Source organism: Notothenia rossii, assembly GCF_949606895.1.
Source record: "Notothenia rossii genome assembly, chromosome: 6".
NCBI classification, from domain to species: domain Eukaryota; kingdom Metazoa; phylum Chordata; class Actinopteri; order Perciformes; family Nototheniidae; genus Notothenia; species Notothenia rossii.
In genome coordinates, this window is record NC_136909.1 from 25000304 (window position 1) to 25026897 (window position 26594).

General features: G+C 44.2%; 1 protein-coding gene across 6 annotated transcripts; it reads left to right on the forward strand.

The window, feature by feature from the left end:
- LOC307042389 (uncharacterized protein) lies at nt 1-25176 on the forward strand. Of its 6 annotated transcripts, none has more exons than XR_013809094.1 (6): nt 26-116; nt 744-844; nt 2417-2550; nt 2761-2937; nt 16717-16933; nt 17610-25176. XR_013809094.1 is itself a non-coding variant. In XM_079686249.1 (5 exons), the coding sequence occupies exons 4-5, from the start codon at nt 2925-2927 to the stop codon at nt 18443-18445; spliced, it is 849 nt and encodes a 282-aa protein (XP_079542375.1). In that variant the 5' UTR covers nt 26-116; nt 744-844; nt 2417-2550; nt 2761-2924; the 3' UTR covers nt 18446-25176. The 6 variants fall into 6 exon arrangements, 2 of the variants coding, with proteins under 2 accessions (XP_079542375.1, XP_079542374.1); XR_013809095.1 differs by having other exon boundaries at nt 2766-2937; XR_013809093.1 differs by lacking the exon at nt 744-844 and having other exon boundaries at nt 1-116.
- Nucleotides 25177-26594: the final 1418 nt, after the last annotated feature.

The following is a 26594-nucleotide window of genomic DNA, read 5'->3' on the forward strand; positions in this document are numbered from 1 at the left end:
GGAAGTTGTACTCAGATTCCTCCCATCTAGCTTGACTGTACGTGCAGACGTGCAGATAGTTGAAGCGCTAATGAGGACAGACTGCATTTAAAGGAGTTGAGCGAGCTGTGTGTTCAGTAAGTATGACGTTTAATTACGATTTTTAAGTCCCATCCTAGTTTCATATGATATCAGGCATTATTTATCAATTATAAACTATATTTAAAATTAAGTTGTAAATGTTAAAATGGCACATTCCACGCCTTTAAGTGGACATGTCACAGTTAGCATTTCAAGTCCACGCTTGTTTTCATCACGTTTTCCAAAGGAATGGCTCTATATATTTATTTTAAGTAACAGTATATTTAGCCAGCGTAATATATTCATTATTCAGACTATAAAAGTTTATTAATTTGGTTTATAACCGCCTTCAGACTGCTAGCAAAAATACATGACGCACATGTCTCTGCCCCTCCCCCACCACGCATGCTATGCTACATTATGATTCCAAATCGTATTTACTCAAGCAGATTTATTTTCTTCAGGGCTCAGGCTTGATTCATTCAAATGATCAAATATCATGCTAACATTAAAGTGATGGTTTGTGATGTAAAGTAGTGAGAGAGTCTGGGCATAGGCTAGCTGTTCAAGTGTATTTGCATGGTGCTTAGGTGTGTGATATATGCTTTAGCAGCTAGCACAGTTTGGAGTGATGAACAAGAATAAAAAAAAAGCCATCTAATTTTTGCTACCTTTCTCTGCAGTTGGAAATGACACCAAGGGTCAGTCCCCTTAAGTATGCCCAAAAGACTATCCAATCAAAGACTGATAACACCAATAAATTAGATGTGAAATGTAGTGAAAGGTAAGACGATTTTACATAAGGTGTTAAACATTATATTGTAACATAATCTACGGTGGCCCTGAAGTGCAAGACACCACAGCATTTCACAAAACACTACAGCATTTCAGAAAAACACTACAGCACACTACAGCATTTCAGAAACGACTGCGGTCAAACCAGCCTCCACTCGGGAAAATCCTAGTCAAGCCAGCCCTCACGTGATATTGCGGTGCGCGAATATCTATGCAATACGGTAGAGTAAAAAAAAAAATCATCCTCTGTGTTTAGATGAGAATAAAACAAAAACTGTCCAGTATCAAAGACTCATTTCACTTCAGGGTGATAGCAGGACATCCATCTAGTCACTCAGAAAAAATCAGGACATTTTGATGTAGAGTTTCAAAATAAAAGACCTTGAAGTCTCATATATGAGCTATCATCCATGTTTTTAGATGAGAATAAAACAAAAACTGTCAGTATCATAGTTCCATCTCATTCCAGGTTGATAGCAGGACACCCCATGTAGTCACTCAGAAAAAATCAGGACATTCTGATGTACAGTTTCAAAATAAAAGACCTTTGGGGACAGGATGATAGCTCATATATGAGACTTCAAAGGTCTTTTATTTTGAAACTCTACATCAGAATGTCCTGATTTTTTATGAGTGACTACATGGGGTGTCCTGCTATCACCCTGGAGTGAGATGGATCTATGATACTGGACAGTCTTTGTTTTATTCTCATCTAAAACAGGGATGATAGCTCATATATGAGAATTCAAAGGTCTTTTATTTTGAAACTGTACATCAGAATGTCCTGATTTTATCTGAGTGACTACATGGGGTTTCCTGCTATCAACCTGGAGTGAGATGGATCTATGATACTGGACAGTTTTGTTTTATTCTCATCTAAAACAGAGGGATGATTTTTTTTTTATCTACCGTAATGCATAGGATAATTCGCGCACCGCAATATCACGGCTGGCTTGACCGCAGTAGAAAACGCCACAGCATTTCAGAAAACGCTACAGCATTTCAGAAAACGCTACAGCATTTCAGAAAACGCCACAGCATTTCAGAAAACGCTAGAGCATTTCAGAAAACGCTACAGCATTTCACAAAACACCACAGCATTTCACAAAACACAGCATTTCACAAAACACCACAGCATTCACAAAACTCTACAGCATTTCACAAAACACAACAGCCTTTCACATTGGACGGAAAGGGTATTCCTTTATTTAATTGTAATGCATGTTTCAAAGTGATGCCGAAGTAACAACATACTGATACCGGTTAGTAAAAACCATGAATTAATGCTTTGACTAGTGTGCAGACAAGACGGTAGGCGAAAAACCTTTTAAAATACGTGTTTTTTGAATGGAATTGGATCAATCAGGCTAAACTAACCTTTAGCTGCTAGTGAAATGCTGTGGTGTTTTGTGAAATGCTGTGGTGTTTTGTAACCGTAATAATCAAATCATGTAATGTCAGTCGCTTTTTATCTCCACATTTCTTTTGGAAATACATATAGTCCACAGACTCATCATTCTAATGGCCCCTTTCATTGAAAATGTCATATATTGTCTTGCAGGACGTGGTATAATTGCCCTTGGTCAGTTTCCAAAGGAGATTTGTTTTGGAGTACAGAGGAGACCTTATCACTGATTATCATCCGACATGTGCTGGATTCCTTTTTTCTTTTAAGTGGCGAGGGAAGACATGGAGGTAAGATTTGTAGTTTCACAATTACTAAAACCATGCTAAACTGCACCAGTTGGATATTTGACAGTTATATCCAGCACTAACATTGATTAAACTGCATCAGAGGCTAAAATATATCTCAACTCATACCATTTTTAAAGCAAGTAAAATGAATGACTGTTCATTTTTGTTCCCTTTCCTCTTATTTTTATGCTTAATTATTGATGCCTCAAGGGAAGATGGGTCATTTGGACGGCTCGTCAACGACGACCACCTTAGGCCCAACTGTAGGATGAAAAGAGTCGATGTGGATGGGAAGCCACATTTATGTTTGTTTGCCATAGACGAAATAAAAAAGGAGAGGAAATTACATATGACTACGCTGGTGATGACTGCCCATGGAGAATGCGAGTAAGTGACACAACTAGTGTTGCAAAATGTCTCAAAAAAACCTTAATGTTAAGGTATGATCTTAAATAATCTAATCAATATCATTTAACACGTATATGTTGTATTTATTAGGAATAAAACAAGAAACGCTGTGCAAAGTTGAGCAGAAACTGTGTGTTAAGTACTGTGTGTTGAGTACTGCCGAGCGGTTTTCCCAATTCCCTCTATAAGGCCAATGTTAATATAATATTTAGGACAAACTTTGGGCTTTAAACTGACTTTCCTTTTGATTAAAAATCACACTTTTCTGGGATACCTATGACATCCCCATAACACAGCTTACATCAGATCTTGAGCAGAAACTGTGTGTTAAGTGTATTACAAACTAGAGACACTTGGTCCCCAAAAGTGACCACAACATGGTGTGTGAAATTTCCCCACTAAGCTGGTTGTATTCAGTGTGCAGGGCTCAACAGTAACGGTTGCCAGGTTGCCATTGGCAACCATTCAGAAAAAATGTCAACCACTTCTTGGCCTTTGGTTGCCATCAGTGGCAACCAGTTTTTAACATAAAGAAATAAGGACAGCAAACAGCTAAATGTGCACCCCAAAATAGATAAATGTTAATTATTTGTTGTGACCAGTTGGAACTGAGGTTACCTACTGTAACCCCAGCTTCTATGAGTAAATGGCGCAGCCCTCTAAGGCTATCGCTATTGGGTAATCCCCCTGCGCACCCGCACAGCACTGAAACACTTGTAGTCCACGCCCACCCGCAAGGTGGACCCCGCCCTCGGGCCTCCTTCCGGTATAAATAGGAAGGAGGCCCGGCAATCTGCTCCCATACAAAATAACTTTTCTTCAGCTATTCGTAGAGCCAGTGGGGCCCAGCGCTTAGAAGGCTGCGCTATTTACTCATAGAAGCTGGGGTTACAGTAGGTAACCTCAGTTCTATTTCGTATACGGCTTCGCCCTCTAAGGCTATCGCTATTGGGTTAAGGGCGAAGCATGATGTAGTCTGCGCCCCACTGGGTCCGCCCGGCACTAGAAGCACAGACACACCTGCTCAATAACACCCCATGCCTGTTGTGCCATGCGTAATGGCGCATCACCGTCCCTGGAACATAGCAAAACATGCCTATCTTCCCTGACGGGATGAAGGCTGGGAACATTACATACCCAGCCGCTGTGAGAAAGTGGAGACGAAGGTCCCACCTTGCCCAGCGATCATAGAAAGGGAACAGCAGCTCTCTGCGGGTCAGACAGGAGAGCGCCCAGCTGGATCCCTGACGTCACTCACTCTGACAAGACACTCCATACCAAAAATGTGTCAGAGGAAAAAAAAAGGAAACATCCCTCTCATAAGAGGGAAAAAGGGCCGCTCTCCGCGTGCCGAGAGGCAGGAGAGAGGCGCACAGCTGGATCCCTGACGTCACTCACTCTGACAAGACACTCCGTACAGGGTGTGTCAGAGAGGAATGGGAGACATCTAGGGGTGTCACGGTGTGAAATTTTCGGCTCACGGTTATTGTGACCAAAATTACCACGGTTTACGATATTATCTCGGTAATTTTTTTTTTTTTTAGTGTTAACATTAAGGTGACCAGGTACCGATCCGAAGACCTATATATATATATATATATATATATATATATGTATATATGTATGTATATATGTATGTATATATGTATGTATATATATATGTATATATATGTATATATATATGTATATAGAGAGAGAGAGAGAGAGAGAGAGAGAGAGAGAGAGAGAGAGAGAGAGAGAGAGAGAGAGAGAGAGAGAGAGAGAGAGAGAGAGAGAGAGAGAGAGAGAGAGAGAGAGAGAGAGAGAGAGAGAGAGAGAGAGAGAGAGAGAGAGAGAGAGAGAGAGAGAGAGAGAGAGAGAGAGAGAGAGAGAGAGAGAGAGAGAGAGAGAGAGAGAGAGAGAGAGAGAGAGAGAGAGAGAGAGAGAGAGAGAGAGAGAGAGAGAATAGATTGTTTTGATTTGAGTAAGCTGCATCAGAAATGAGCTCCTGAACAAAAAATCGAAATTGGACCTAAAAAGTGAGACATTTTATAGGAAAATCTGCAGAATTAACTCCAAAGAAGAGTTAACGACATTGATCGACAGAAACCAGAGGAAGAAACGCAATTTTTGAGTTGAAACTACAAACTAGCTTTCAACTACCAATTGACAACTGTCAGGCTGCTAGCTGTGGGCTGCTAGCTGTGGGCTGCCAGCTGTTACCTGCCACTGTTGGAAGGAGCTGCACCAAAGAAGGTAGAGGAACATTATAAACTGTGAATTATTTAATGAAGATAAAAAGAAAGGAAAAGAAAAGTATTTGTAAGCTAATTAATTAGCCTAGCCTCTCTTTGGAACAAAACAAGTGGTCGCCATGGAAACTGTCCAGCAGGCAAAAAAGAACTTCTCAGCTCTCAGAGCAGAGGGAAGAGAGATTGAATATCCTGCTAAATGCAAGAGTGTAAATGCGAAGGACAAACACAAGGAGAAGACACTGTGTGGAAACCCAGAGGTCCTCTTCACTGACTATGCCCAACAAAAAGGAGGAAGGAAGAAGAACAACCTCATATTCTTCACTGATTCCATCTACATCTGGAAAGATACTCTGTGCAGGAATTATGCATACGTATCCAGAGAGGGCATCGGCTCAGGAGGCAGATTAAAAATCTGTAAAGATGAACACCTTGACAAAGATGACCCTCTGCTCACCATCACATACTACACCAAAGGAAAGGTCATGGTCCAAGGGAATGAAGCCAACCTGGAGTCATTCCAAGAGGCATTCCCCCTGTTGAAAGCTGAGGTGGACACAAAGAGGATCAATGTCCCCTCTGATGTCCCCTCTGATGTCCCCTCTGACAGCGAAGGTGATGAGAGCCCAATAGAGAACCCCAACACCTTGTCCATCTCTGCCCCTCCCACACCGGCCAGCTCCAACAATCGGCTGAAGGAGAGTATGGCCCTGCTGGAGCTGGACTTTGCAGAATTCAAAGAGCGGACCCAGGCCAGGCAGTCTGGTCCCCCAGACAACACTCTGCAGCAGCTTAAAGAGGAACTCCAGCAGCTCAAGAGCGACAACGAGGCTTTGGCATCTGACCTCAGAGGAAGTGTAGAGGCACTCAAACAGGAGAACAGTGTGCTCCGTGTTCAGTTAGCCAAGGTGAGGGAGGATGCTGAGTGTAGAGAGAAGAGCTTCACCAGGCAGGTCCAGCACCTGACAGAGAAACTCTCATCAGTCCTCACAATGACGAGTAGAGAGACACAGACTCTTCCTGCCAGTGTCCCTGGCCCACCCTCTCTGCTCAGCACCCAGCCCAACAACACCCTGGCCCGTCCTGATACACCCACACAGCCAGCTGCCCACAGCCAGCTCTGCCCATCCCAGCCTCCCTCTACTCAGCAGGAAGAACAAGACCCACAAGTGGTCCTGCTGGCTGACTCAAACGGGAAGTTCCTGGACCCAAGAAAGCTTTTCCCTGATAAAAAGGTGCTGTCTAAACACTGCAGCACCACAGGCCAGGCCATGAAGCTGTTGAAAAAGGAGACCCTCAGGAGCCCTCAGTACCTGGTGATCCACACGGGAACAAATGACCTGCACACCCTCCGTAGGGACACTGCTGAGGCAGTGAGGAAAATGGCGGAGCAGGCCAGTAAGGAATTCCCTGACACCCGCATTGTGGTCTCCACCCTGCTGCCAAGGACAGACACCCCTCCTCATGTCATCCATGACATTAATATGGAGATCAGAAAAGGATGTGCCACCTTACCAAATGTCCACCTGGCCCTCCACTCAACCATTGGCCCCTGGGACCTCTATGATGGACTCCACCTACACAGAGAGAGGGTGGGGATATTTGCAAAGACCCTCAAAGATGCAGCCCTGGGACGCAGTCCTCCCACCCCCTCCTCTAGAGGCCTTATAGACCCTCCCACACCGCTTCCTCCCCATCACCACCCCAGGATCACCACCCCTGCTGTGAGGACACACAACAGCTCAGCCTGGACCTCCCACTCCCCACGCCCCCAACACACCCAGAGGAGGCTGCTTTCACCCAGCTCAACACCTGCACAACATCAGCAGCAGAGATATGCAGCAACAGCTGCTCCTTGTCTCCCTCCCCGCCTACAGCAGCGGAGCTATGCTGCAGTTGTAGCCCAGCCTGCTGCCACCCTCCCTCCCCCTGCTACCTCTGAACTGGGAGACATCAGGATGATGCTGCACACCCTGTGCACCCGACTTCTGTCCAGCTAAGACATTACATTTATATGTTATCGTAGTAATCAGTACAATAGCAATATTAGTGAAAATAGTTGTTTTATTTGTTGTTGTTTTTTTTTATATATTTGTCTCACTATACAGGTTCATTTTGATTGTTTTGTATTTTTTAAAAGATGCGTTCTTTTCATATAAGCTGTTGGAATATTCAGGGACTCCACTCCTCAACCTTTGAGGTTAAGAGTGAGAATCCAGAGTTCTTAGAATCTATCAAAGATGTTGATATAATTATATTAACAGAAACATGGTGTAAAAATGATCTGCTCACTCACTGTCCTCCAGGTTATAATGAAGTAATGGTGCCCTCTATAAAATCAAAAAACATACGCAAGGGCAGAACATCGGGGGGGATCTTGGTGTGGTATAAAGGAGATCTTTGCCATCAGATCTCAGTAGTAAAACAAGGTAAATCACACATTTGGCTAAGGTTAGATCAAGCCCTGGGCATAACTGACAGGAATCTATACATGTGTGCTATTTATATACCCCCAGTAGATTCTCCTTATTTTGAAGAAGACATTTTTGAAACTCTCCATTCAGAAATAGCCTATTTTCAGGCCCAGGGAAATGTGCTTCTAACTGGAGATCTGAACGGACGAACAGGAATTGAACCTGATGTCATAGACCCACAGGGCAGCCACCATGTATTTGGTGAGCCCCCCCTGTTTACCACACCAACCGTCAGCCATCGGAACAGCCTTGACTCTGAAATCAATCAGAATGGCAAAGAGATAGTGCATCTCTGTCGGGCCTTAGGCCTGTACATAGTGAACGGGAGGTTCAGAGGGGACTCTTTAGGGAGATTCACATACTCCTCAGCTCTAGGGTCTAGTGTAGTAGACTATGCAATCACTGACATGGACCCCTCCACTATCAGTGCATTCACTGTCAGACAGCAATCCCCCTTTTCAGACCACAACCAAATCAATGTGTTCTTTAAAGTCTCAGGTCCAATGAGTGACACAACAAGGGGACCCAGTAAGCTGTATACATTAAATCCTACTTACAGATGGGCCCCAGACAGTGGAGACAAATTCACCATGGCCTTGAACTCACCTGATCTGATGAATGACATGTCACTATTTGACCAAAATCAATATGTTCCTACCAAAGATGGTGTAAACATGGCCATTGATTATATCAATATGATATTTCACAAGGCAGCTATTAAAGCTGACCTTGTAAAACAAAAGCGGAAGCCTGTTAAAAGGCAAAACGCTGACAAATGGTTTGACCAGGAATGCAAGACCATCAGAAAAGACCTGAGAAAAATAGCAAATGAAAAACATCGGCAACCAAACAACCCAGCCTTACGCATTAGATACAATGACCTTTTAAACAAATATAAATGTACAATAAGGAACAAAAAACAAAATGATACCCACATGAAACTTGAGGATATTGAGAAAGCCATTGATCAAAATCAATTCTGGGATCTGTGGAGCAACTTCAACACAAAACAACCGCAAGCATTACCCATCCAAAACGGTGACATCTGGAGAGAACATTTTGAAAGTTTGTACAAAGACATACCAATAAATCTAATGAATTCAGATCAATGTATTACAAAAGAGAAACTCCAAACATTAGAAGAAACTATTAAAGACAACCAAAACCCCCTTGATTTCCCAATGACTTGGGAAGAGTTGACCACACAGACACAATCTCTCCGGCCAAGGAAAGCTTGTGGCCCAGACAACATTAAAAACGAAATGCTCAGATGCAGCACCCCAGAGATGCAGGGTACAGTATTAAAGCTGTTCAATATCATATTGCAGTCAGGATGTTTTCCTGACATCTGGTGCAAAGGGCTCATTTCCCCCATTCATAAGAGTGGAGACAAATCAGACCCTAATAACTACCGTGGCATCTGTGTCAGCAGCTGTCTGGGGAAATTATTCTGTAGTATTCTAAATAAAAGAATACAAGATTTCCTTAACCGACAATCCATCTTGAGTCAAAATCAAATTGGCTTCCTTCCAAAACACCGCACCACCGACCATGTATATACCCTTCACACTTTAGTTAACAAACATGTACACCAAACAAAACATGGTAAGATATTCACTTGTTTCATTGATTTCAAAAAAGCTTTCGACTCTATTTGGCACGAAGGGCTCTATTATAGACTTCTACATTGTGGTATAGGGGGCAAAATGTACGATCTGGTTAAATCAATGTATTTAGGGAATAAGTGTGCTGTTAAAATTGGAGACAAACAAACTGAATTCTTCACCCAGAGAAGAGGTGTTCGTCAGGGTTGCAATTTAAGTCCCACTTTATTTAATATATATATAAATGAACTTGCTGTTCAGTTGGATCACTGTGCTGCTCCTGGCCTCTCCCTCCTAGAGAGAGAGGTGAAGTGTCTGCTTTATGCTGATGACCTTGTTCTGCTGTCTCCTACTGAACAAGGACTACAACAACAGCTGGACATAGTAGACCAGTACTGTAAGAACTGGGCCCTGGCAGTCAATATGAAGAAAACTAATGTCATGGTTTTCCAAAAACGCCCCAGATGTCAGGAGAACAAATACCAGTTTACCATAAATAATCATATCATCGAACATAGTATGAGTTACACCTACCTCGGTTTAACCATAACAGCATCAGGAAGTTTCAACATGGCAGTGAATGCACTCAAAGAAAAAGCCAGAAGAGCTCTTAATGCAATTAAGAGAACATTTTATAATGTCCAAATTCCAATTAAAATCTGGCTCAAAATCTTTGATAGTGTGATCCAGCCCATTGCGCTGTACGGTAGTGAAGTATGGGGTCCACTCAGTCACCAGAGCTATACCCGCTGGGACAAACATCCAACAGAGTCTTTCCATGCAGAATTCTGCAGATACATTTTACGTGTTCAGAGAAAAACACCAACAAATGCATGTAGAGCAGAATTAGGCAGATACCCACTGATCATTAACACTCAAAAGAGAGCACTGACATTCTTTAACCACCTTAGATCCAGCCCCCGAGACACCCTCCACTCCAAAGCCCTCCAAAGCCAAGAGCTAACCCCAGAGAAGAGTCCCCTATGTCAGCTGGTGCTGAGGCTAACTGCCCCCTCTCAGAGCCACTCTGACCAGTCTCTCAACAACACTGCTCTCCAAACACCAATCACAGTCAAACGCATTATAACACAATGTAAAGACAACTATTTACAACATTGGGAAGAAGAAACTAAAAGCCAAAGTAGATTAGAATGTTACCTGGCTCTAAACAGAGAGTATGAGCTGGCAGAGTATCTCTCTACTGTCAGAGATAGAAAGCAGAGACAGATCCTAACCAAGTACAGGCTCAGTGACCACAAACTGGCAATCGAAACAGGAAGACTCAAAAGATCCTGGCAACCAAAAGAGAACAGAATATGTGGTCACTGTACGACAGGTGAGACTGAGACAGAGATGCACTTCCTCCTGAAGTGCCAAACATTCAACGAAGTAAGGAGCATTTATTGGAACAAGTTGAACTCTGTAATCCCAGGTTTCAAGGAGGTTGATGACCTCTCAAGACTGAGAGTACTCCTAGGAGAAGGAGACAAGGCACACCTTGCTGCCCAATATGTATACACATGCCACAACCTGAGGGACAGTGAATGAGACTCTCACACACACACACACACACACACACACACACACACACACACACACACACACACACACACACACACACACACACACACACACACACACACACACACACACACACACACACACACACACACAAACGTGTTGAAATGTAATTGTATCACTGTATATATATATATCATCAATAATATGTACAAATTTGAAATGTCTGTTAATGTTGTTAATTATTTTGTATTGTGATGCTTTGGCAACATTGTTTAATTTAACTTTCATGCCAATAAAGCCCCATTGAATTGAATTGAGAGAGAGAGAGAGCCATTAAGTTACTATTCAACAATCATCAAGTTTGCGTATGAAGTCAAATACCTACATTAATTTATTACCTTAAAAGTGTAATGTTGATGCAGGTAAATGGTAAGTTTAGGTTATTAGGCAAGAAGCCAGTACTGTATGAGAACTAAGCTGTTTAGCGCCTTACAATGGCGTTTAGTAGTGCACTAGCTACCAACGAATAGAGCATGGCACCGCAGTAGGATGTATTTTAAAATGCTAGCAGTGGGCGTGCTTACACTGACATTTAATATCAAGGTTTAACATTTTAGACAATCGGGTATATCGTTGCATTATCCCTTGACCCAAAGTCAGAAGTAACTTAATCATTAATGTGTTTCACTGCACTATTTTCACTGTCTCATGGCATATCAAAGTTTAGCTATTCAACTTAGCTTAGAATGGCGTTTAGCACCGATCTAAGAATGGTGAACACACGAGAGCAGGTGCATTTGCTAATGTAATGTAAATGATTATTATCAAGATTTAACATTATTGACAGTCGGATATAATTGTTACATTTCCCCTTTACCCGAAGGCAAAAGTTATTTCGAGCATTTCAGCTAAAACTATGTGTTAATATTAACAAATATACCTTGCACTGGCTGTGCAGCTGCGGGTGATGGTCTCGTAGATGAGTGAGCAAATTCGATGTGTTGCTCCCTTTCGCGGATACCTTCCGCCGGCATGTCCTGCACACGGGGGCACCGTCCTCCACCAGTTGCCCCTCGGAGTTTTTTAAATATCCAAAGTAGGACCACACTTCTGATCTTCTGCGCTTAGAAGGTGGAAAAATGGTACCATCGCGGCTTCCTTCTTCTGCTGCCATGCTTAAAGTGAGAGAGTGTGATAAAAGAACCTAGGACTAGTGGCGCCTGCGAACGTTCGAAAGTGTCACGTGTGTGGTGTAGAGCTCTAGTAACGCACATAGATAACATTATGTTTTGAAATGCAAAGTATTTAGCGCGGTAACAGTGTAATACAGTGTAACCGTGGGAGTATTAGGGAAATGAAAGCTCTCCCGGTGTAACGGTGTGCGGTAATTTAACCCACCGACATAACACCGTGTTTTGAAATTCAGAAGGTTATCTCACCGTCAAAATATTTTAGCGCAGTTACCGTCTACACCGGTAACCGTGACACCCCTAGAGACATCCTTTAAATACAATTGAATAAATGAACAGGGGGAAGACCAAGATGCAGCAGTGCAAATATCTTCCACTGACATTCCTCCGTGCAAAGCCGCGGAGGAGGACATTCCTCTGGTGGAGTGCACATTGATGTTCTCTGGGGGATCCACCCCATGAGGAGACATAAGCCTGTGACACAGCTTCACACAGCCAGTGTGACAGCCGTTGTGCAGACAGAGGCTGCCCGAACGAGCGCTCTCTATAATGCACAAACAGGCGCTGAGAATGGCGCAAGGCAGCCGTGCGCGCCACTAGCAAGACAGCGCGCGCACAGGACAGAGGAGATGAGACGCGGCTTCTTCCTCCGACCTGTGAGGAGGGGGAAAGAAGCCATCCAAGGTGATCACTCATGACTCTAACGAGTTTGTGATGACCTTTGGCATAAAAGCCGGGTTAGGGCGTAAAACAGCTGAACTGCCATCTCCTTGGATCCGGAGGCATGACGGAGCCACAGAGAGAGCAGACAAATCACTCACCCTTTTCGCTCATAGAGCCAAAAGTAATACTACTTTGGCTGACAACAGTTTAAGGGTAACCTGGTCTAAAGGTTCAAATGGGGCTTTGCTTTAGTGCGCCTAACACCAAAGCCAAATCCCACTGAGGCGCCAGTGCGCGTGACACAGGTCTGAGTCTCCGTACTCCTCGCATAACACGGCTGCTGCGCTCTGCGAGCCCCTCTGTTCAATTCGCCGGGAATATACATTGCTCTGATGAGAGCAACGTGTGTGCGCGCCCAGGACAGCAGCCGCCTGGCTAAGTTCAGAAGCTGCGCAGATCGTACTCCTCCCTGGCGATTGAGGTAAGCTGCTTCCATAGCCGTGGCCTGTTGTCTGTGCGAATCAACACATTGATTGTACAGCAACGGGGCGACTCCCCCGTTTTTTTCAGAGATTTAGAAAAATAGCGGAGTAAAAACCGCGCAAGACACTGTTCCTGGGATGACAGGAGTGTTTCTTGTATCCCATGGAACTGCTGGGGGGGAGAGGCTTCTCTGTGATGTGCCGTAATGGTCGTCATGGTGAAGAGCCACGCCATCACCGCCGCTGCTCGTGAGGCAAAAGGGCTGCGAGGGAGTTTCCACACGCTGCATTTCACTCCGTCTCTCATCATGAGGCGCGTACACGCCCAGGGGATGAGAGGTGTGTGCATGCTGTCCACACGAGGCGTTATAACGGTGCTCGTGGCTTATTATGACCGTGTGTAGGAGGCATATCTGGGACAGAGGAATACCGCGAGCTCTGCAGTTTATAAACCAATAGGTTAAAAACAGCAGGCTTCTGTAGCGAATGAACCAACTCTGGAGTCCCCCTGTTGGAAGAGACCCAGGGGTATCATCACGTGACCAGCTGACGCCAACGCAGAGCAGCTGCGTCACGGAGAGGGCTGTGTGGGTTGTGACACGCCGGAGGAGAGCTGTCAGTTCCTCCACTCGCTGCCGCGAGAGCCGCGCTCTCATGCTGGCTGAGTTTAATTCCACTCCCAGATAACGATTGTCTGAGAGGGAAGAGGACAGCTCTTCTTCCAATTTATTATGAAACCCAGGCTTTGAAAGGTGCGATACGAGATGTACCGTCTGTGAAGCAACTTCCTCTCTGGAGCGAGCCAGCAAATAGCAGGTCGTCCAGAGAAAACCACACTCTCATCCCTCCTCTGTTTAGTGGCTCCAGCCTTCTCTACACAAAAAAAAAATGCGAGGAGCCAGGAAATATCCAAACGACAGACGATTGTCTGGTCTGATATTCCCTGAAATGAGAAAACGCAGGAATTTCCTGTGTTTTGGAATGATGGGTACGTGGAAGTATGCATCCTTCAGGTGGAAGTGAACCAGTCGTCCTGGTGAACACATTCCAGCACCTGTTTGATCGTCAGCATGTGGAATACTGACAGATCGAGGATGTCTCATTCCCCCAGTCTTTTTCGGGATTAGAAAAATAACGGGAGTGAAAACGCCTAATTTTCCTCCCTTTGAGGAACCCTGGAAATATCCTCTTTCAACAGGAGTTCCAGCGGCTCGGATTGGAGCGCAAGACATAGCTTCTGGGATAACAGGAGTGTTTCCTGTATCCCATTGAACTGTGGGGGGGGAGAGGCGAACTGCAGGACGTATCCTCTGCTGATCAGCCTGCTCATCCATCTGTCCATCAGACACACGCGCTGCCACTCTGAGAAAAACTCTGAGAGCGGGCGCATGTGCTCAAGATGTGTTTTTGGTCGTCATGGTGACGAGCCACGCCAGAGCCCCTACCGCCGATGCCCGTGAGGCAACCCAAGGTTTGCTTGGACCGAAAGGGCTGCGCGGGGGCCTCCACACGCTGCGTCTCACTCCGACTCTCATCATGAGGCGCGTACACGCTCGGGGGATGGATGGAGGTGTGTGCAGTGCTGCCCACATGAGGCGTTAACGGCGCTCATGGGTTTATTAAGGCCGTGTGTACGAGGCGTATCTCGGACAGAGGAATGCCGCGAGCTCTGCAGTTTATTAACCAACAGGTTAAAACCAGGCTTCTGCAGCGAGCCCCGCTGTCTACTAATCAACAGATTAGTGGCAGCCGGCTTAATTAGTGCGCTCTGAAATTTATTAACCGACAGGTTAAAACCAGGCTTTAGCAACGATCCCTGCTGGCTATTAACCGACAGGTTATAGGCAGCTGGTTTACAGATTTAGCACTCCAGATAGGACTCACATGGGTGTGTCCCAGTCAAAAGCCCAGCGGATCCCATTGGCTGGGGGTGTTGCCAAATTGCTAGAGGGCTTTGCCAAATTTCGCCATTTGTTCGATTACAGGATTTAACCATGAGATGGCGCTTCATTGACAAGTACACAAAGACAACTGGGTGTTGTAGAACTTAGTCTGTTTGCAATGTTTGCAGCTCTGCAGTTGTGTTTGTTGAATACTGTAGCATTTAATCACTTATTTGTTATGGTTTTCACAGGCTACTATAATGAAAAAACATCAATATTTTAGATCAAATAAAGTAGTTTGCTTTATGCAGTATATTTTTTGTAATATTGTTGGGCTGTTTTTACACAGTACAGTAGATTGAAGTAAATCAATTTATACATTAAGATAAGATAAGATGGACCTTTATTAATCCCCGTGGGGAAATTCAGTAGTTCAAACAGCAACAGGGTAAGAGTGAAAAACAGGATAGCACAGATTCACACAGATTAATAAAATCTAAAATAAGATGAGCGATACAAATAAAAATAATAATAATGAGAAACTATGAAATAAGAAATGAATAAAACTAAAATATAATTATCATATCATATATTATAATGTATTGTATTATTGAGTAATATCATACATTAACCCCATTATATAGATGCCACATTGAATGGATGAACACATTTATGCATCAATAATTACAACAGAGTATTTCTAAATACAAGTTGTAAAAATACAATATGTATTTAATATTAATAACATAATGATTCATTTCAGATGATAATACTTTTCAGGGTTAGGTCCGGTCTGACAGCGCTTAGCTCTCTGCTGCAGAGAAGACCACTGCTCTAAACAAAGTCAAAAATCCTACATCCAAACGGAATACATATAATTAATTATTATGAATACGTTAATATGGAGCTATTTCAGGGTCATAAGTTTTGATCATTCAAAAAAATACAATTTATTTGAAAGTTCAAGTTTTTATCCTGAACTTTGAAAAATACAATGATGTATTCAAAATAAAAATAAGTATTCGAAATCATTTTACAGGTTGAATATTATTTTGATTCAGTTCAGCCATTTTTTTAAATAAAATATTTATTTTCAGATTTCACTTTTATACATATTTTGATATTTGAATCCTTATTTTTTTTCAGTTACATTTTTATCGTTTTCAGATTCAAAACAATTATTTTTTCAGTTTCAAATCTTGTTTTTTCAGGTTTCACATTGCTTTTCACCTTCAGATCGTTTTTCGCTTTCAGATCTTTTTTTCTCGCTTTCAGATCTTTTTTTTTCGCTTTCAAACTTTTGACCCTGATGTTGCGTGGGGGGGCGGGGCTTGTAGTGGCAATTTCTTATGTTACTTTATATGGTAAAGCCAAATGATTATATTATGCTTAGAAATTGTATTGGAGCAACTCAACCTGTTGAACCACAAGGGAGCATCCCGCCAAGGTCGTACCTGAAGAATCCGGCCCTCCCTAAGGGAGGATTGTAAGATAATAGTTTTCTGTAGTTGTCTTATCTTTTACTTCCTGCACAGCAATCAGTCCTCTATAAAACACACACACACATTATACCCTGTGTGCACTCCTGCAGACTACTCTATACTCTGTGAGACATGTACCTTCGAGGCGCCTCGAATAAAGAACTTAAAAGACAACGCTGCCTGCTTTCACCAGTTTATTATTGATTACTCTCATTGTACATCTTTACAGTATTGACGAGTTTAAAACATCCACAACAAATTGGTGTCAGAAGTGGGATCTCTGAAAGCTCCGTCGGGGACACCCAGGTACGCTGGTGGTTGGCCGCCGGGATCCTCGGATTCTCCTCTACCTCGACAGAAAGTGTTACGGGACGAGAGGACCAGCGCCTGAGTGAAACTGATTGACTTCACGAGATCCAACGAACTCAATTCCTCTAAAATATCTGGTGAGATGTACAATTTCTAATTGTTTAAAAGTAAAGCGTAATTAACCTCCATGACATTTATTAAGCGGGTTGCTCAAAAGTAGGATATTTGGTATATCCGTAGGATATTTGGTATATCCGTCGTAAAAGGTTTTACGATCAGTTTTTGTGTGATTTGTACTGAGGAACAAATATCACATCACCGACGGGTGAAAAATAGTGTTTTGGTAACACGGGGTGTTTTGGTAACACTTAAAGACTTTCTCCATGAGGACAAAGCAAAGTAAGGGGGCAGAGCCTCCTGAGGGCCCAATTGTAGATGTCATGCGAGCAAAATATGGTGAAAGCAGTCTGTCTAAATTAAATATATGGACGGAAATGTTCGGATTTCCAAAGGGAGGATCTTTGAGTAAATTAAAAATCAAAGACCTAAATGACAAATTACAAGAGTGTGAAGATGGAATGAGAAAGAAGAGTACAATTAAAGTAAAAGAGTTGGAAAAGATAGAAAGTCACAGAAAGTGGTTAAAATACTGGGAGGGTGAAGCAGAATGCCGTGAAAGGAGGCAGTTGGCCTCGGCAATAAAGAAAATAAAGGTGGATGATGAAAGTGAAGGAAAAAGGGAAAATAAATGTTGTCCGAAATCACACAAGCCATTCCACCAGACATCCACTTCTCTGTATCCATCTCTTACAGGTACGAGGGACCCTCTCCTCGACCACGGATTTCCGTTCCACCCTCAGGCCCATCCACCTCCCCCGTCGTATCGAGACCCAAACCATCTGGACGCCGGTGTCATGGGTGGGGATCCAGCAGAGGCAGTTCCACCTGTTCGGGCATCTCCATCTACAACACCCAAAACGGGGACACAACTCAGCCCGAACACCTTAAAAAAAATCATAGAGAAAGGAGAAAAACGCCAAGACGCCGCAAGAAGGAGAGTTCCTAGAGAAAAAGCTAACAACTCTGAAATATACAAACAGCACCTCCGGGACTACGACCAAACCAACAATGACGACAGCGAGGAAGACGTTTCGACAGCGGAGGAGAAAGAGAAGGGGATAATGCAGCATTCTTTCCCTATGGTCCAGGTAGCGGGACACGATGGACCGTCTGTCGTGTATCGCCCTTGGACCATCAGAGACATGAAGGACATGATGAATGACCACCTTCCTGACATTCAACAAGACGGAGAAAGATTCTCCACAGCCCTTCTCCTTTTCTGCCAACAGTTCTCTCCCACCATGCCTGAGATAAAGACATTGCTGGCATTAAAAATAGGCCCAACTCATGCCAGCCATTTCACTGGTCTGATGAACGGTCACCAACACCAGATGAATACAGAATGGCTCCACCGCAATAATGAGGGATACCGCAACGCAATTGCCATCCTCTGCGCAGCAATTAAAGCAAAATTCCCCGCAAAGGTTGATATGGAAAAAATCACCGCCTGCAAACAAAATCCTGATGAATCGGTAAATGACTATTACCACCGCTTGCACCTTGTTTTTAAGCGGCATCCAAGAACCTGATGGCTACCCAGTTGGGGTTGTAGGAGTTTGGGAAACCCATCTCAGCAACGCTTTTCTCAACGGCCTGTCCTCTGCTATCTCTACATATGTGCGAGCCTCCTGCATTGGCGTTATGGACGGTGCCCGTCTGGAAGAAATCCGCCGACATGCCATACATGCCGAGAAGCGCCTCTCAGAAGAAAAAGCTAATGACGACAAGAAACGCCGCGACCGAAAAGACAAGGCCCAACTGACCATGGTCCAAGCCGTTACAACCGCCTGGTCACACCAACCCCAAGGAGACGGCCGTGGCAGGGGGGGCCAAAGAGGCAGGGGAGGTGTCCGAGGCCGTGGAGGTTTCAGAGGAAAAGGCAGAGGACGAGGAGGCAACTACACTGGCAATAATGGTGCTTGTTTCCACTGCGGTGAAATGGGTCACTTTATCGCTGAATGTCTGAAGAACACCCAAAAGAAAGACACTCAATCTGCTCAAAACAATGACAATTCTTCAAACTGAAATCGTCTGCGGGAGGAGGTGGAGGAAGAGGAGGGAATTCGGTCGAGTGAGACGGGACCTCTGCCTGCAGCATCAAAACAGGGAAGTGCCACACACACACACATCGTGCAAGCGATTGATACATTAGAAAAATTAGGAAACATGCCTGTGGTTAAAGAGGGTACATATTTGAAATATGACACTGAAACAGCATTTAAGAAATTTCCCACACTAACTCTGGCTATCATGGGTGTAGATGTTACATTTTTGGTTGATTCTGGGGCTACACATTCTGTGGTAAAACTGGCAGATTTGCCAAATTGTAAATTTAGTGGTAGATTTATCCACTCAATAGGAGCTGCTGGTGTGACTGTAAAGGAGAAGTTTTCTGTACCAATTCAGTGTAGAGATAACGGTGATGCCAGCCATCCATTTCCCACATCAGTAAAACACAGTTTTCTTCTGTCATCTGTCTGCCCTATAAATTTATTGGACAGAGATCTGATCCTCCGGTTTGGCCTTGATCTCATTTCTACAAATGAGGGTCTAAAGGTCAGACGACCATCTCCTATGATGGTCCAAAAACTCGCATTTGACGAAGAATTGTTGTATGTGTATCAATGGCTGGCAACATTTCCTGATTCTCAGAAACTGTTGCGTTTGGCCCGTCAGCGTGTCTCCTCACTGGCTGTGTTTATGGAAGCTCCTCATTTGCATTGCACTGCTAGTGTTTCTGATGATAAATGCAAATACTATGATGAACAGTTTCTGTTGGAATGTGTGAATGATGAAATCATGCTTAAAACGATGTATTGGAGCTCGCTGCGCAGCGCTATTTCTGTCACACTCACACCTGCACAACACCAGCTGTATCAAATCCCAGGGGCGGTCCCACACATTTCACTAGCAAGGGGCCCCACTGATAAATGGAGGGATTTGGGTCCATTCGTTAAAGATTGGGAATCTATTACTGATTGGACAGCCACACACACACCTCAGATCATGTACTCTATGTCACATGATGTGTTTAAGTACGATGTCAACTGTAATGTACACGCGCTGCGTACTCTGGCTCTGATTGGGGATGATTCTGTTAACCCTGTGCCAGGCCCAGGGGAGCCTGTGTTTTTTCAGGTTACTCTCATATTTCTGAGCTTCCTGCCGCGCTAAAAGATGTGCCTCCGACACTCTGGGCAGCTCACAAATATGATGTTGGTCTAATCCGTTCTGCCGAACCTATTGTTATCACCCCAAAGTCTACCTACCGCCCAAACCAACCCTAGTACCCATTAAAGCGTGAAGCTGTTGATGGCATCCGGCCAGTTTTTACCTCTCTGCTTAAACAAGGGGTTATTGTTCCATGTAATGATTCTCCGGTGGGCACTCCAGTGTTTCCTGTTAAAAAGATCCGGGACAAACCTCCTGACGAATGGAGATTTGTGCAGGATTTACGAGCTGTAAATGAAGCCGTACATGCACGTGCGCCGCTCGTTCCAAATCCTTATTTCATTCTCTCTCAGGTTCCAGCCTCTGCAGCCTTTTTCACTGTTGTAGATCTCTCAAATGCATTTTTCAGTGTCCCTGTACACAAAGACAGTCAATTTTGGTTCGCATTTGAATATGAGGGTAAGCCATACACATTCACACGTTTGTGTCAAGGCTACTGCGAATCTCCCACTGTGTACAACCAAGCATTATGTACAAGTTTGGCCTCTCTACAAGTTTCCAAAGGCACCGCTCTCATACAATATGTTGATGACCTCATGATTTGCGCACCCACAGCAGAACAGTGTGAAGCTGATACCATCTCCTTGTTACAACACCTCGCAGCTGAGGGCCACAAGGCCAGTTTGTCTAAACTTCAGTATGTGCAAAAGACAGTTACATTTCTGGGTCACATCATTTCAGGAGAGGGAAAAACACTTTCAGATAAGCGTATTGCATCATTGGCTGCTCTGCCAAAACCTGTCACTAAGCGACAGATGATGTCATTTTTGGGTATGTGTTCATACTGCAGGTCATTCATTCCTAACTATTCTCCGCTCGAACAGCCACTCCGTACAATCACGCATGTCACCGGTTTGAAACCTGCGGATCGCCTTATATGGACGCCAGAAGCCGACGAAGCCTTCATTAACATGAAGCTGGCTCTCCAATCCCCGCCGACGCTAGGTCTGCCTGATCCTACCAAGCCTTTTACACAGGCAGTAGATGAACGCGATGGGTGTATGACCTCAGTTCTCCTTCAAGATCATGGGGGAAAACAGAGGCCTGTTGCCTATTTTTCCTCCAAGCTGGACACTGTAGCTGCTGGCCTGCTTAAATGTCTCCGTGCAGTTGCTGCAGCTGAAAAAGCTCTCAACTCCTCACGTGACATTGTAGGTTATGCACCTTTAACACTGTTGGTTCCACATGCTGTTTCTCTCATCCTCTGTGAACAGAGAACATCACACCTCTCTACTGCACGTTATCTTAGGTATCACACATGCCTGTTAGGCATGCCTGATGTTGAAGTCAAACGCTGTACCGCTCTGAACCCAGCATCTCTTATGCCTCTCCCAGAAGACGGTGACGAACATGACTGTGTTGCCGAGCTTCTTATTGTATGTACTCCCAGACCTGACTTAAAAGATGTACCCCTGACCAACCCTGACCTTGTTTTGTATGTTGATGGGTCCGCCTCTCGCGACCCTGTGGGCACTAATCGGGTGGGTTTCTCTGTTGTTTCAGATTCTGCTGTCCTCTGTTCCGGACCGCTCCCATGCCACCTCTCAGCACAAGCAGCAGAGCTCATAGCACTGACTGAGGCCTGCACTTTGGCAAAAGGCAAATCTGTAACTATCTACACTGACTCACGTTATGCCTTCGGGGTAGTACACGATTTTGGGGCTATCTGGAAGTGTAGACAATTCCTGAAATCTGACGGTAAGCCAGTGCTTAACCATGTCCTAGTTGCAGGCTTATTGGACGCCATTCTGCTCCTGTCTGAGGTCGCAGTATGTAAATGTGCTGCACACACCAGCAACACCGACCCCGTTTCATTAGGAAATGCTGCTGCTGACTCAGCTGCAAAGGCAGCCGCCCTGATTCCTCTCACACCACACGCACACTCGTTTGTTAACATCCCTGTTTCCTCCATCACTGACAATATGTCGTCACTAACTGCCATGCAGCAGTTAGCTCCACCAACAGAAAAAGCACAGTGGAAAACTGCTGGTGCTACCTTTGACCCCACCTCCAGCATCTGGGTTGGTCCAAATTCCAATCCATGTCTCCCGAGGCATTTTTCTCACATTTTGCAAAATTGACACATGGGTTGGATCATGTGTCAAAAGGAGGGATGTTAGAAGCTATCAATCAACATTGGTTCACAAGGGGATTCACAGTAACAGCTCAAAAGCATTGTGAAGCATGCTTAATTTGCATTACGCAAAATTCTGGTAGACCGGTAAAGGTTACAGGAACAGGTGCACACCCACCCCCAACTAGACCGTTTGAGCACCTAATGCTGGATTTCATCGAACTTAGTCCATCAGAGGGTAAGAAACACTGTCTTGTAATGGTTAACATGTGGTCCAAATGGGTTGAAGCATTTCCGGTAAACGCACAGACAGCAAATGCTGCGGCTAAAGCTTTACTAAGGGAAATTATTCCTAGATGGGGGATACCAAGCAAGATCTCTAGCGACAATGGTTCACATTTTGCTAATGAGGCCATTGCACAGATAGGAGAATACCTTGGCATGGACATCAGAAAGCATTGTGCTTACCATCCACAGAGTGGTAGTGCGGTGGAAAGAGAGAATGGTACAATCAAAAACAAGCTAGCAAAATGCTGCGCAGACACAGGTTTATCCTGGACACAAGCCCTGCCCATTGTGCTGATGTACATGAGGATGCGGAAACGAACACGGAGTCAACTCAGCCCGTTTGAGATCCTTTTTGCAGCTCCTCCACAGATTGGGATCAAGGCTCCAGGATGTCCTCTCCCCTCCACAACTTTGTGTGAGGATGCTATGTTGTCATATTGTGTTAACCTGTCATCCAATTTAGCAGATATCAGATGCCAGGTAGCGGCAGCTATACCTACCCCTACTACTGGTCCACTCCACCGTATCCAACCAGGCGACTTCGTGCTGGTCAAGGACTTCCGGAGAAAGAGCTGGAGATCCAGCCGTTGGCAAGGTCCCTACCAGGTGCTTCTCGTCACCCAGACAGCGGTCAAGGTCGCCGAGAGAGCCACGTGGGTCCACGCCAGCCACTGCAAAGCTGTCATCGCCGCCCCAGTCTAGCCGGTCGAGTAGAAACAGACGACGACAAGTGACGTGCCAAGTCACCACCAGCACCACACACGCAGCACATACACCCTAGTACCACACACAAGACTCATGGGCGACGGCCAGCTGTGCTTTTTCATATGCCTCTGGTTCCTCGTCTGTGCCGTCATGGTGTGGGGTTTAATTGACATGGTCATGAAGGCACGGGCTCAGTCAGACTAGACACATCCACGAAGCAGACGACGACACCAACATAAACTGTTTGCCTGATCGCTGGCGAGTGATTGAAGATGGAACCCCTCGTACAAGAATTGGCTAACGCCCACCTGGAAAGACGACAACGCAACCGTGAGCAATGCAGAAACTGTTGGAGGGTCTGGACACTAGTAGAGTGGATCCTTTGCATATTCCTTATGGGTTTTGTGTTTGCCATAATCCTATACTTCATGTATCCATGGTTAGTACACAACCCTCTAATCAAAGTCAAAGTAGCAAAAAGGTACGTTGGGGAATCCGGGAGAACCGTATGGTCAAAGGGGCTTATCAAAGCAGGGATTGGTAACATTACTCTGGGAGAAGGGGAAGATAGCACAGTGCAGTTAGACCCGTGTAACTACTTCCCTTGCCCCGACCCTATGAAGCTGGGGCGGGCAGACGTTTACATCTGCTATGTAATAGATGGCACTTACACTAGTACCCACTGTTCCGGAGGATGGGCTTTGGTTTTATGGACCACCTCACGCAAGGACTGGGGTTATACCTTATGGGCCGACAAAACAAAAATCAAAAGGAGACTATCTATCTCTAAAGTCAACTCATCAAGTCCCGCCGTCCTACTACAACTACAGAAGGCCAAAATATCAGACAGGGGCTATTACGTTGTTTGCGCATATGTATCTGGCAAAGACCCATGTGGCGCGTTTTATATAGACATCACCCCCAAAAATGACACCCCTAAAGCCAAACCTCTAACACAACTTCTAACATCAATAGGTACATCAACCGTTCTGAAACATGACCCTTCCGTAGGTAACAGCATTGACGACTTAAAAGACGACGTTTGGAAAACTAGTAATAGACTAGACGGTAACGTATGGTGGCACACTCTAAGGTCATTTCTGCAGGCCGCAGGGCAAAACGGTTCATGTTATGCATGCACCCTTTTCCCCCAGGACTCATCAATGGCATTACCGGTTCGCCCACGACCTCTAAACAACACAGAACAGCTGTGTGCCTTTATGGCCCTGACCGGGTCTACCAGAGGGTTGAATAAATGGTATTTTGAAAACGCCTCTCTTCCAGCACCATGTGTTTCTAGTATGATCTCCTCTGCATTCGTACAATACACCGCTCTACCTCAAACCATTGACAAAGTTACGACCAACCCAGATTCAGCCCCCACTGATTCCGACACTGAAGAGTCAGACACTGAACTGTAAAATTGTGTGTAAAATTGCCATTCCCTCTTTTCAGTATTCTTTTTCTTTCTACATACGGAGTCTGTCCTCCACAAAAACAGCCATTTTCCATGATATGTTTATGATGTGTTTACTTAAACCAGCGATGGAGTGTATTCATTGATGTGTTATATCAGTCTATCCTGTCATTTGTTTTATTTTCTTGATTGATCAAATATGATCAAAAGGGGGGAATGTAGTGGCAATTTCTTATGTTACTTTATATGGTAAAGCCAAATGATTATATTATGCTTAGAAATTGTATTGGAGCAACTCAACCTGTTGAACCACAAGGGAGCATCCCGCCAAGGTCGTACCTGAAGAATCCGGCCCTCCCTAAGGGAGGATTGTAAGATAATAGTTTTCTGTAGTTGTCTTATCTTTTACTTCCTGCACAGCAATCAGTCCTCTATAAAACACACACACACATTATACCCTGTGTGCACTCCTGCAGACTACTCTACTGTATACTCTGTGAGACATGTACCTTCGAGGCGCCTCGAATAAAGAACTTAAAAGACAACGCTGCCTGCTTTCACCAGTTTATTATTGATTACTCTCATTGTACATCTTTACAGTATTGACGAGTTTAAAACATCCACAACAGGCTTAGCAAAGAGTAGTTTGGCATCCTGAGTGACATGCCTCCCTCTGTCATGTTGCCTTCATGGATGTTAGGTAGCGCGAGAAATATAACTCAATACTTTCTATACACGATACTCCCGTGATAGGTGGGAAATAAAACTGATACCAGCGTCAAAGTTCCGTTAAGCGAGCTGTTGAGCATCGTAGTTGGCAACAATCAAGGTATAACCGCAATAAACTGTGCTAGAATGTGCTAGCAGGTTGTTCTGGTGGACCTGACGCCATCCCCCGCTGTCTCACGGAGAGATACCGCAGGTCCTTCCTTCCTGCAGCGGTCAGACTATACAACCAGCACAGCCTCTAGACCCCGCACAAAACAACTCAGACTATAACACCTCTTGTTGATAAATACCAACTATGTGCAATATTTGCAATATGTGCAATATATATATGCCGTTAAAAACTGTGCTGCTAAATCCGCAGAACTGTTACAGGGTGTGTATTATGTAAAATGTGTAACTTTAAAATATATAATTTCTTTTTTTAATCTTTAATACTTTTTTCATGCATGCTTTAGGTAGCATTAAGCTGTCTTTGGCTCTTCTCTGCTGTAACAATGTAAATGTATCCCCTGTGGGACTAATAAAGGTAATCTGATTCTGATCGCAAAAACCAAGCCAAACTATGCGTTCATGGAGCTACGTGGAAGTGGGGAAGGACAATGCTTGATTGCGGATACGTAATTTCACATTCTAGCACAGTTTATTGATCTTATACCTTGATTGTTGCCAATTACGATGCTCAGCAGCTTGCTTAAAGGAACTTTGACGCTGGTATCAGTTTACCACCAATCACGGGAGTATTGTGTATAGAAAGTATTGAGTTATATTTCTCGCGCTACCTAACATCCTTGAAGGCAACATGACAGAGGGAGGCCTGCAACTCAGGATGCCAAACTACTCTTTGCTAAGCCCCGCCCCCCCACGCAATATCAGGGCCAAAATTCTGAAAGCGAAAAAAAAAGATCTGAAAGCGGAAAAAAAGGTCTGAAAGTGAAAAACGATCTCAAGGTGAAAAGCAATGTGAAACCTGAAAAAACTAGATTTGAAACTGAAAAAATAATTGTTTTGAATCTGAAAACGAAAAATCTACAACTGAAAAAAATAAGGATTCAAATATCAAAATATGTATAAAAGTGAAATCTGAAAATAAATATTTATTAAAAAAAATTACTGAACTGAATCAAAAATAATATTCAACCTGAAAAATGATTTCAAAGACTTATTTTTATTTTGAATACATCATAGTATTTTTCAAAGTTCAGGATACAAACTTGAACTTTCAAATAAATTGCAT

What these genes read in the sequence shown, in the direction of transcription:
- LOC307042389 (XM_079686248.1), top strand. Translation starts at nt 750, where the DNA reads ATGACACCAAGGGTCAGTCCCCTTAAGTATGCCCAAAAGACTATCCAA. An exon ending in GATGTGAAATGTAGTGAAAG is followed by an intron (nt 845 to 2,416) that starts GTAAGACGATTT and finishes ATTGTCTTGCAG; the next exon opens with GACGTGGTATAATTGCCCTT. An exon ending in TGGCGAGGGAAGACATGGAG is followed by an intron (nt 2,551 to 17,609) that starts GTAAGATTTGTA and finishes CATCTCTTACAG; the next exon opens with GTACGAGGGACCCTCTCCTC.